Raw genomic sequence first — 12281 nt, forward strand, 5'->3', positions numbered from 1 at the left:
TTTCCCTCATCTGTAAAACATGATTAGGCGTCTACCTACCTCTCAAGGGTTATGATGATGATAGCGAGTTATTGCTGTGGTTTCCCATTTGGGAAGCTGAGGCTTCCAAAGTGAATGGGTGGGCCCAGATAGGCAATCTCAAAGGTCCTTCCTAATTCTAAAATCTGATGCTTCTGTACAATCCATTATAACAAATGTTTAGTGCCCAAGATTTAGAGCACTATATTAGATGAAGGGGAAATACATAATTTAGAGAAAACAAATTCTCCATTTCAAGTAGCTTATATTAAAAAAACTAAGAACAGGTGAGTTGGACATAAACTCAGTGGGATCAGGGGCAAATCAAGTCATCTGACCTGACTATTTCATCCATAAAATGGGGGCGGGGGTGACATTATCTGCCTTGCCTTGTGAAGGTCCAAGTTGCCACAATGCATGTGAAAGTGGTCTGTAAGTTATATACATCCCTGTGCCAATCTAAGATGATATATATCAATACGTGATATTACTGTGCTCCCCTCCCCTGTATCCATCCCATTCACCCCAGACCTTTTTCAAGCCTCTCTCTATCCTCCTAGTTTTTCCGATCTTCTTCCCCTGGGCTAGTCCCTTTTCCTTCCTGCCTCCTCCCCGAACCCATCACCAGCCCTGCCACCCTCCCTTCTTGTCACCCCTCCTGTGCCACCCACAGCCCTGCCAACTTCCCAGCTTGTCCCCTTCCCCTGGGTCCGCCCCTCAGAGCTCGCAGCCTCTGCTATTCTCCTCTGTGTTCCCGCCCCCTGCCCACCCAACCTCCTCTCCCGTTTTAAGGGCTTGAATAAAAATGATGGGATCAGCACTTACTTGGTCACTCTCTTGCGGGGTTCCAGCTGTTGGCTTTGGTCAGCAGAGCCCGGGACTGGTCCAAGAGATGGGGGGATGTGAGAGCCCCCGCCCGTCCTCCCGCCTCCTTCCCCGACCGTCTGCCTGCCCACCTGTCCGCCCGGCTTCCCTGGCTGCCAGGTGCAGAGGAGTCTTGGCTGCCGCCGGAGGCTCCTCAGGGCAAGGGGCAGCGAGGGGACGGCAGGGTAGGCGAGGGTGAAGGCTGCTGCCTTGCTGTCAGCGGGCACCGGCGAGGCGAGTGACCTCAGCAGTCCGGGAGGCGCTGGCTCTGCAGAGGGCAGCCTGGCATCATGCCCCGGCCTGATGGGCTTGGCAGCGCCGATGCCAGGGCCTGAGCAGGCTCTAGCGAGGCCCGGGGAGCAGGCGCAGCTGTCAACGCGTTTGTTTGCATTATATTTTCCGAAATGCCTGAAGTACCTGGTCCCGCCTCCCCAGCTCGCAGACCTGGGCCCTCCCCCTCTCCTCTTGCCCTGCCTGGGGATTGGTGGCCGGACCGGGCTAGGGCTCACGATTGGCTCTTTGGCCTGGCACTCTTCCTCTGTTTCAGCCCGGTGCCGTGCACGCCAGGCAGAATCAGCCCTGGATTTGTGTAGCAGGAGGAGCTGGCATTCCCTTGTGAAATGCTGGTGGGGAGCCGGCAGGGAACGCTGGCACCCACCGAACCCCAGGGCTCCAGGCCTGAGGGTCGGGCTGATCTTAGAATCCTAGCTTGTGAGGGCCGAGGGGCCCTGGAGATCATTTTATCCAGCCCCCTCGTCTTACAGATGGGGAGACTGAGGCCCTACCCCAGATCAGCTTCCGTACCAATAACGAGACAGAGCAGGGATGCAAACCTCTGATTCAGTGACAGTGCCTCTTTAATCTAAGCCTGCAGCCGCCACACACTTCACCGGGTAAAAAGGGACGCCAGAAAGGAGGCGGGCAAAATCCCTTTATGCCCTTAGGAACAGTAATCCCACTAATCGCTAATACGCGTCCCCGCCACACCACAATGCCGGAGTTGGCATTCTAAGCCCGTCTCGCAGGGCTCGCTGGTTCAGTCCTCGTTTTACAGAGAAGGAAAATGCAATTCTGAGAAGGGAAGGGGCCTGGCCAAGCTCAGTCAGCCATTGGGAACCTCTGACGGGCCGCTGCTCTTACAGCCCGAGCGCCCCTTCTTCCTCCGAAGGGCAGGTCAGCCTTACCGGGATAGGGCGAGGTCTAAGTTCTCGGAAAGTGAAATGTGAGCAGCTGATCTGGTCTTACTGAGTCACTGCTTGTTCAGGACTTAATAGAACTAGGGAGGAAAAACAAAAGCAAAAGCAGCCCCTACCCTCAAGGAGTTTACAATTCATTATCTAGAGAGATGTCCCAGCTAGGACTTCAGTAGAACTCATCTTCCTGAGCTCAAAACGGCCTCAAACATTTCTTAGTTGTGTAACCACTTCACCCTGTTTGCCTCAGTTTCCTCATCTGAAAAATGAGCTGGAGAAGGAAATAACGAATCATCCCAATATCTCCGCCAAAAACCCCTAATAAATGGGGTCATGAAGAGTTGGACATGACTGAAAATGACTGAACAAAAATATCTGTAGAGAGCATTCAAACCTCAAAAGGATGCAGCATCTGTAAAGTTACTTCTCCTGTTGCCCTGTCCAACAACTGCAGTCACCACCGTCACAGCGGTGCATTGTTACAGAGGCCACCTGCAAGGGGCTGCTGGGGATCTGACCAGCAGAATGGATCCCGTCCTTCGAGAGGATGATAAAGATACAAGGACACTGAGAGGCAGGTGCATCTCCTCTTCTCTCTTGCCTCCCATTTATTTCCTTCCCAATTCACAAGCAACATTTAAGTCAGTAAAGGCTGATGGTTATTCTGATTCATAGCTGTGGGGGCTTTTGGAGAACCGACCAGCCCCTTCACACTTAGGCCTGGTCCTTAACAGTGCGTAGTCAGCTGGCCTGCAAAGCAAAGAAGATGGAGACTCAAGCCTGTTAGGATTACTAAGTGAGAACTGAGGTTGTCTGGACAGTGACAAGGTGAGAATTCAGGTTTTCTGGACAATTACAAGGTGAGAACTCAGGTTGACTTGATAGAGGGGGCAAGCTCATTGGCTGGGGTGGTTCTTCCCAGAAGCCCTTGCATTATCCCACGCCCATTCTCTGGGAGGATAAAAAGAGACAGCACTGGGCGCAGAGAGCAGATCGGCCTGGAGAAGGATAAGAGCTGGAGGAGATTCAGAGCAAGGATTCAAGAGGAAGACTCTGAATTGCATCAGGCTTGACGGGGCTCTCTGCAGGAAGGGAAGTCACTTCTAAGGACAAGAGTTAACAGCAACTGCCTGGAGACAACGGTTCGTTACAGGAAGAAGAATCTGTCTGAGAGATTTGAGTAGACACAGCAGATCTCTTCCCAGAGAGTGATCCGGCAGCTTCTGGAGACGACAGCTCGTTACATTTGGCGCCCAACGTGGGGCAAGGACTTTTGCTTATTCTGACAAGAGGAGCTAGACCAGACCTTCGCAATTTGGCACCCGAACAGGGACAGACACGGTCCTGATTCCAGTGGAAAAGCCTCCCATCCAGATCTCAGTCACTCTGACCCAGAACCGTGAGTAACAAGGAAACTTTGTTAAAGATTAAGTGAGAGTACTAATAGATAAATAAGGAACTTAACTTGTTAACGGCTAAACCAGCAATCTCTTATAGTGAAATGGGGCAAACACCTTCTGTTCAAGGAAAATGTTTAGAGAGCATCATCAAGGTTATGAAAAGCCAAGGATTGATTATAATTTTAGAGGAGATTACTGAACTTTTAAGAACTGTGAAGGTCATATGTCCTTCTTTTTCTCTGGAAAAAGAATTGGATCCAGATGAGTGGAAATTAGTAGGAGAGCAATTAGGTGAACACTACAATTGCCTTTGTGACATTTTGCCCTTTGGTTCCAGACCAAACTCAGTTTCCAAAGACACAATTCATACCTACAATTTAATCCAAATGGCTTTAAAAAATGTTATTCTAAAGGAAGAGATGAAGGAGCAAAATGGGGAAGTGTCAACTAAACTAGGTGAAAAGGATGAATCAGATAACAATGAAGTTAAGTACAATTCTGAGCAACAGCAACAGGAGCACCTCCCATCTCCTCCCTCAATTAACCCTTCATGGGTGGAGCAAGGAGGAGGAGAGGAAGAGGCAGAAACACAAACAGAATTGCCTGTGAAGCAGCCTAAGCCTATGACAAGATTAGAAAAAGCATTGGTTAAAGCTAAGAAAGAAGGACAGGATATAAGTGATTTTATACATGCATATCCTGTGATTGAAAATATTGATTCTGTAGGTCATAAAATGAGAAGATATGCACCTTTAGATTTGAATAAAATTAAGGATTTGAAAAAAGGTTGTACCCTTTATGGGACTACATCAGCTTATGTCAAAATGTTACTAGATGGTTTGTCTTATGAAGTCCTAACCCCGAATGATTGGAAATCCATAGCAAGGACATGTCTGGAGCCTGGAGAAAATTTATTATGGCTTGCGGAATTTCATGAATTATGTAAAATTCAAGTCAGATGCAATTTGGAAATAGGAGTTAACACACAATTCACTTTTGAGCACTTAGCTGGTGAAGGTCAGTATGGAGAGAATTCAGAACAGATTCATTATACCATGACAATATATGAACAAATTGCTAAGGCTGCAATAAAAGCTTGGGGTGTCCTCCCTGGACAGAAAGATCGGGGAGAGGCTTTCACTAAAATACAGCAAGGTCCCAATGAACCTTTTGCAGATTTTGTGGGACGTTTGCAAACTGCTGTCAAAAGAACTATTGGAGAAAATTCAGCTACAGAAATAATGACCAGACATCTGGCTAAGGAAAATGCCAATGAGATTTGCAAAAGAATTATATGGGGATTAGACAAAGATGCTCCTTTAGAGGAGATCATAAGACGCTGTGCTACAGTGGAAACAAATGCTTTTTACACCTGGACAATGATGAATGTGGAAAGACAGGGTCCCTCCTGGCAAGGGACTTCTAGAGAAACTCGGAGATGTTTTCAATGTGGAAAAATTGGGCATCTAAGAGCTCAGTGTAGATATGGAGATACAGTGAGAAGACAGGGTGAAAGAAGACCTAAAACCCCATGTCCAAAATGCAACAGAGGACTCCATTGGGCATCTGAGTGTAGAATAATTCAGGGAAATGGGATGAGGGGCCCAGGTCCAGGGCCCCAGGCAAAAAAGACTTGGGGCATGATGGCAGCTGATGTTACACCTAAAGAGCCTTTAGAAGGCCAGGACTCTGATTTAATCAATCAGCAGAGAAGCAATCGCATGGCAGAAAGGGATTACCTGATAAGTCAGTCAAAAGGCAATCAGATTGCAAAAATGGATTACACTTGGGGAGAATACAGGCCTTTTAAACCAACAGGGCTGTGCCCAGTGCAAACAATTCCAATGTAATTGCCAGATGATGAGAAGAGATTTAGAAAGTGGTAAATAGAAGGTAATTAGATAGGTTAACTGCCTGGGAGAGAGGGTTTGCTTGTATTTCTTCAGCAGGAGAAGGAATCAGATGGGTGCCAACGAGTCATATTCGCCTTGTCCATCAGAGAGAGACAGAAAAAGAGAAAGATCTCAAAATAAAGAAGAAGATCTAAGAAACATCTGACACTGAAAGAGCATGGCTAATAAAAAGACTGTTAAAGAACTTTAAAACCAGCAGGAATCATTGGACTTCCTCACACAAGATGAGACTAATGGACAATGGACTTATGGACATTTATAAATTTTCAATTTATGATTATGTTATATACTTCTAGCATGCGTTATGTTACTATGTTACTATATGCTTATGTAATTTATGTAATTATCTGTAATACTTCCCATATTGATGGATTTATGTTTCAAGGTCATTTATGTAATTATCTGTAATACTTCCCATATTGATGGATTTATGTTTCAAGGTCATGACTGTCCTATGTTCTAAATCAAAAGAAAGGGGGAGATGTTAGGATTACTAAGTGAGAACTGAGGTTGTCTGGACAGTGACAAGGTGAGAATTCAGGTTTTCTGGACAATTACAAGGTGAGAACTCAGGTTGACTTGATAGAGGGGGCAAGCTCATTGGCTGGGGTGGTTCTTCCCAGAAGCCCTTGCATTATCCCACGCCCATTCTCTGGGAGGATAAAAAGAGACAGCACTGGGCGCAGAGAGCAGATCGGCCTGGAGAAGGATAAGAGCTGGAGGAGATTCAGAGCAAGGATTCAAGAGGAAGACTCTGAATTGCATCAGGCTTGACGGGGCTCTCTGCAGGAAGGGAAGTCACTTCTAAGGACAAGAGTTAACAGCAACTGCCTGGAGACAACGGTTCGTTACAGGAAGAAGAATCTGTCTGAGAGATTTGAGTAGACACAGCAGATCTCTTCCCAGAGAGTGATCCGGCAGCTTCTGGAGACGACAGCCCGTTACACAAGCCCTGCGTGTAACCTGTGCGGGCCGTGCGATCTTCCATTCTCTGAGGCTCTAGGTTGTAAAGAGGGCGCTGACCCACACTGCTAGGGGCACGTGTCCCAATGAAATCACAAGTCTAGTCTCCATCTCCTGATAGTAAGACCAGCAGCGGCTGGGTCAAAGTGGAGACAGTGCTGGTCAGGAACATCCCAGTTCAGATTCAGCCCTAGACACTGCCCGGCTGTGTGACCTTGGCCAGGCCACTTTCTCTCTGAGTCTGCCTCAATTTTCCCAAGAGCAAAACAAGAACAAGAATAGCATCTACCTGGGGAGCTGGACGGCCCAAGGGATAGAGCACTGCCCTGGAGTCAGGAGGACTTGGGCAAGTCACTTAACCCCAATTGCCCCGAGAAAACACACACACACACACACACACACACACACATATGGAAGGAAAAAAAAAAAAAAAAAGAATAGCATCTACCTCTAAGGGCTGTTGTGAAGATTACATGAGATAATATTTGCACAGTGTCTACCAAACAAAAGGTGCTAGGAGCTAACTCTATTTGTGGTGGCAAAAAATTGGAAATCAGGGGTGTAGCCATCCATTGGGAAATGGCTGAACACATTGTGGTATATGAATGTAAAGGAATACTATTGTTCGATAAGAAATGGTGAGCAGGTGAATTTCAGAAAAAACCTGGAGAGACTTACATGAACTGATGCTGAGTGAAGTGAGCAGAGCCAGGAAGACGCTGTGCACAGTAGCAGCAACGTTGTGCCAACGAGCAGTTTTGATACTTTGCTCTTGGGGAATGCATGATCTAAGACAATTTCAAAAGGCTCGTGATGGAAAATGCTCCCTCCACATCCAGAGAAAGGAGCACGGAGTCTGAATGCAGAGTAAAGCATACTATGTTCGGCTTTTGTTTCTTGTTTTTTTTTCTTTGGGAATGGGTGAGGGGAGGGAGGGAGGAAAAATGGAAATAAAAATCATAAATCATAAAAATCATAAATGTCAAAAAGTAATACAATTTTTAAAAATTAATAGGTGCTAAATAAACGCTTGCTTGCTTCCCCTTCAGTAAGATTTCAACAAATACAATATAAGAAAAAATTTTAAAAGGCATCCTCTCCAAGGCATGAAGGAACAAAAAGCTTTTAAAATCCAGGGACCCAAATGAAAAAACATCAGACCATGTGGGCCCAGGAGGAGGCGGGATCATTCCCACTGTCCTATTTGAAGCTGGGTTATTACCCTAACCCTATTTGCCCACCTGTCCCACAGTCCTAAAAGAACATTAAAGGGGGCCGCTAGGGGGCGCAGTGGATAGAGCAGCAGCCCTGAAGTCAGGAGGACCCGAGTTCAAATTTGACCTCAGACATTTAACACTTTCTATCTTCGTGACCCCAACTGCCTCAGAAAAAAAAAAAAAAAAAAAAAAAAAAAAAAGTAGGTGGTACAGTGAATAGAACACTGAGAGTTTGGAAGAGCTGAGTTCAAATTCAATCTTACACTATTAGCTGCGTACCAGACTAATGTGGAAATATATCCAGCATTATTATACATGTATCACCCATGTCAGAGTGTTTGCTGTCTTGAGGAGAGGAGGGAATGGAATGAAGGGGGGGAATGGAAACCTAAATCCTATAAAAATAAATATTGAAAACAAAAAAAAGGTTAAAAAAAAAAAAGACACTGGCTGAGTGACCCTGGGCAAGTCATTTAACAGCTGCCTCAGTTTCTCCGACTGTAAAATGGAGAGAATAATTAGTAACAGCCTTCTAGGTTGTTCTAAGGCCAGATGCGATACTATTTGTGGAGCACTTAGCACAGCGTCCGCCACGTGCTAGGCGCTTACTATAAATGCCTTTAGTAACGCAGTCGCCCTTCCGGGAAGCCTCGGAATCTGCTACACCGGGTTCCCATTTCCCTTTGTCCGCAGGGGACGCGCGAACCCCAGGGGCTTGCCGCGGGCGTTTCCAGCGCGTCCGTACGGGATGCAGCCATTCCAGATACACCCGGAGCCGCGCTCTGCGTCTGCGTCCTCCGGCGGCACGGTGGGACTCGGAGAACCCAGGTCACAGAGCTCCCGGCATAATCACAGCGGGTCAAGCTCCCGCTTTAGCACAGACCACGTGGTTTTCACATCAGAGGGCGGAGCCAGGCGGGAGACCCCGCCTCCTTAAGGAGAAAGTAAGGGAGGGGATTGGAGGGGAGAAGGAAAGAGGGTGGGGCTCCGGGCTCCCAGCGGCGCGGGCCGTAGAGCGGAGGGAAGCGGATGCTTCAGGGGGTGGAGCCACGCGCCGAGGCCGCTGCTCTTCCCGGAAGGAAAAAGCGATGCGCTCTTGGGTTTGGGCTGGCCCTGGGATAGCGCGGTGCTTGCTGGGAACCCCGTAACTTCAGCCTCCAGGCCCAGGTAAGGGCAGCCCGGGACCCCGGGGGATGGGTCGGTAGCAAGATTTTTGGGGTGCCCTCCTCTCCGTGGCGGCCCCTGGCAGTGTCCGGCCTTCAAGGCCTGGCTGCCCCCAGGTCCGCCTCGATCGCACGTTGTGGACGCTGATCCATAGAACCCGCGTCTGACTGGACAGGGATCCCCCAGGCTTCATGTTATGGCGGAGCACGTGACATCCAGGGAGATAAAGAGATCTCCCAATCAGGTAGAAAGCTCAGAGGGAGACTTGAACCCAGGACTCTTGACTCCAGAATCTTCTATCAGAACAACTTCCCCTGTGCAGGTCTCCTAAGTTTTAGAAGATACTTTGCTGGAGCCAGAACAAGGTGCACAGCAGTGTGCACCAGCCCACAGCAGCTTCCATGGCTCCCCTCTCAATAACACCACTCTCACAGTTCTGAGACTCCCAGTGGAAAATGCCCTGCGAACTCTGGAGCTCGCGCCAAGCGGCGTTTCCACTTGTTTGTTGCTTTTCTCTCTGTTGTTGTGGTTCTTTCACAATGTGACTAATGTGGAAACAAGCTTAATATGATTCGCATTAATTGAGGCCTCTTGAAAAACGGACTCCATTCACTCACTGGAAGTCTCATTTTTCCTTTTCTGTAAAATGGGACTAATTTATTTTCTCCACCTTATGGGGTTATTACAGGCAAAGTATTTTTTTTAAGTCTTTAGGTTTTTTCTTTTTAAAAATTATTAGTTTTCAGCATTTACTCATATTTGGATGATTCCGGTTTTCACCTTTACCAGATGCCTCTGGGTTCACCTGAGGGGGGGGAGGTACAAAGCTGGTTTATTTCAGAGCGCACCCCGGCACCCACCGGCTCTGCCCCTCCTCCAGCGCAGCTTCTGTTACGGAAGAGGCCCGCGGCCCGCGGGCGGGGGAGAGAGAATCCTCCGGCTGTGCGGAGGGGTCCGCAGTCCGGGTGAGACCTGGACCAGGTGGAGATGAGGTGGGGGGCGCTGTTCTAGAAACTCCTGGGGTCTCTGTCTCTCTCTCTCCCAGCCCCAGTCCGCAGAGAATCACCGGCTGGGCCCGCACTCCGGCCGAGACATGCTCCTTCGGCGGATGAAGCTGCGGGGCCCGGGGCCTGCACCGGTGAGACAGAAGGGCGGGCCCGGCGGCCGCGGGGCCCCACTGGGGACGGCCGCGGCCTTGGTCAACCACTGGGCCCAGCTGTTTGAGAAGAGAGGCGTTCCCGAAGCCCGGGAGTCCAGCGCGTGCATCGTGGCCCACGTGCTCGGAGCCAAAACAGTAAGTTTGCTTGCGAGCAGCAGGCAGTGGTCAGATAATTCCCTGCCCCCAGACAGAGCGGAAGGGAGGAGGGGGAGCTGTGCCCGAGCAGGACTTGTCTCCGGGGCCACAGTGTGGCGGCGCCCGCCCCGAGGTGAGATGGGAGAAGAACCGATGACGTGTCCTTGACCACTAAGAGCTTCTAGAGTAGCGGGAGTTTAGTGGAAAGTGATCCCTCAGTTAATCCGGGGTCTGACCCGAGTCTGAACCGTATAAAACGCGTGCGCGGGGCTCGCTCCGGCAGGGGCTTACTCTGAGGAAAACTACTAATGCTAATGGGGAGGGCCACAGACTCTTAGAGCAAGAAGGGCCTTCAGGGTCTTACAGTCATGGATTTGAAGCCGAAACAGCTTCGGGATAACTTGTGTGTCTGACGTCAGCTCTGTGACCCACGAGTCTCTGGGACCGGCTGGCTGAATTTCATTTTGTGCGCGAAGATTACATTAGGTTTTGTAGATGGGGAAAGGCAGCCAGCCGGTGCAGTGGTTAGCGGGCCTGGCCTAAAGTCAGCAAGACTGGCATTCTTGAGTACACACCCAGCTTCAGACACTTCCTGGCTGCTTAACCCGATTGCCTCAGTTTCCTCATCTGTAAAATGACAAGCTAGACCAGTATTTTTACCAAGAAAATCCCCCAAAATAGACACAAAGGGTTGGACATGATAATACTTTATTTTTTCATATTTTCCTTTTCCTTTTATTTTGATCATTCTTTTTTTTTAATTTTATAATTATAACTTTTTTGATAGTGCATATGCATGGGTAATTTTTTCTATAACATTATCCCTTGTATTCATTTTTCCAAATTTCCCCCCCTTCCTAATACTCCCTCCCCTAGATGACAGGCAATCATACATATTACATGTGTTACAGTATAAGGACATGGTAATACTTAACGAAACAATAGCAAGATGGGAAAACTGAGGCAATGAGAAATGAAAGGACTTGCCCAGGATTACACAACTAGTGTCTGAGACAAGATTTAAGGCCGGATCACCTGACTCCAAGTCCAGCCCTCTGTCCACTTTGCTATCCGGCCCCCCCCCCTTTCCTTTGGCTGTCCTGCCTTTTAATCCCTATCCAGCCCCCTCTCCAGTTTTACAGAAGAGTAAAATGAGGCCCAGAGAGAAAAGAGAATTGTTGATTCTCCCCAAAGCAGCAGTCGGCAGAGGAGATTCCAGCGTTCTTCACATTGTGACCCCTAACGAAGTATATGAATCCCCAATCGGGGTAAACCCCACCGTCCCTCTAGCCAGAATTCTGGCTCCGCTAGGAATGGTTCAGTTCTTGACCTTTCTGGAGTCATGGCCCCTTAGCTAGTCTAGTGAAACCAATGGACCCGATGGATCATGTTTATAAAATAAAATTCGTAAGATGACCAAAAAACCAATTGTGTTCAAATGTAATCAAAGTTAACAGATCCCAGGATAAAAACCTTCAGTTGGAAAAAGCTGTGATCAATTTCCTCAGTGGTTTAGAAATAAGTCTCAGACTCCCCCATCTCCTTACTCATAGTGCTGTGAACTGGCCAGGAATTTAATTCAATAAATGTTTTATTTTTTCTTTCCCTGATGTTATTAATAGTTTATTGCTTCAAGTTTTAGCCCCTCCGAGCTGGTGGAGACTCCAGTGGTTATTTAGTCTGAGTCTTACCCAAACCGGAATTCTATCCGTATCACCCGTCCTCTGCCTAGTAAAAAAGTCTTCCCTATCCTTCCCTGACATCTGTTTGCTTGTGAGCGCTACCAGCCGCGTCTAGCAGGGTCACATAAAATAAATCTGTTCTTCTATTCAGTTAAATTCAAGCAACATTTATTAGGTTAGGCAGCTGATGGCACAATAGAGCCAAAATGAGGATAATAAACGCTTCTACTTCTTGGGTTGTCGTGAGGATCTAGTGAGGTGATATTTGTGCCTGACACACACTGGGTGCCGAATAAATGCTTATTCCCATCCCCCATTGGGTACACATTGCACTTAGAGTACTTACTGTGTTAGGCAGCAGAGGAGATGCTAAGTTTAGATTAGGGACGTAATTCCCATCCCTGTTAGGTACATGCTGTATTTAGAGCACTGTGTTAGGTGGTAGAGGAGAAGCTAAGTTTAGATAAAGGACAATCCCTACTCTGACAGTGTCACAGTGTTACACAGGGATGATACACCAATATAAATAATAGCAGTACACAACGTGACAGGAACTGCGTGATGGGCTGACGT

The 12281-nt window shown here is 48.0% G+C and overlaps 2 protein-coding genes across 9 annotated transcripts in view; one reads left to right on the plus strand and one right to left on the minus strand.

The window, feature by feature from the left end:
- C1H3orf18 (chromosome 1 C3orf18 homolog) overlaps nt 1-7582 on the minus strand; it is a 31157-nt gene extending 23575 nt beyond the window's left edge. The window contains exons 1-2 of one of the 2 annotated variants that reach the window (XM_074283348.1): nt 7030-7582; nt 844-2825 (exon numbers count right to left, since the gene is read on the minus strand). The gene's annotated coding sequence lies outside the window, so the exon portion shown is untranslated. Of the gene's footprint in view, nt 1-843; nt 3297-7029 lie in introns of those variants that run through there. The other variant, XM_074283349.1, reaches the window with a different exon arrangement.
- A 1010-nt stretch (nt 7583-8592) lies between these two features.
- HEMK1 (HemK methyltransferase 1, mitochondrial release factors N(5)-glutamine) overlaps nt 8593-12281 on the plus strand; it is a 38265-nt gene continuing 34576 nt past the window's right edge. For 3 of the 7 annotated variants that reach the window (XM_074283342.1, XM_074283344.1, XM_074283346.1), the window contains exons 1-2: nt 8595-8735; nt 9778-10026. In XM_074283342.1, the coding sequence (XP_074139443.1) occupies nt 9826-10026 (201 nt within the window). In that variant the 5' untranslated portion in view covers nt 8595-8735; nt 9778-9825. Of the gene's footprint in view, nt 8736-9777; nt 10027-12281 lie in introns of all 7 variants that reach the window. The other 4 variants (XM_074283343.1, XM_074283347.1, XR_012484907.1 and 1 more) reach the window with 3 other exon arrangements.

This window comes from Sminthopsis crassicaudata, chromosome 1, assembly GCF_048593235.1.
Source record: "Sminthopsis crassicaudata isolate SCR6 chromosome 1, ASM4859323v1, whole genome shotgun sequence".
Lineage (NCBI taxonomy): Eukaryota > Metazoa > Chordata > Mammalia > Dasyuromorphia > Dasyuridae > Sminthopsis > Sminthopsis crassicaudata.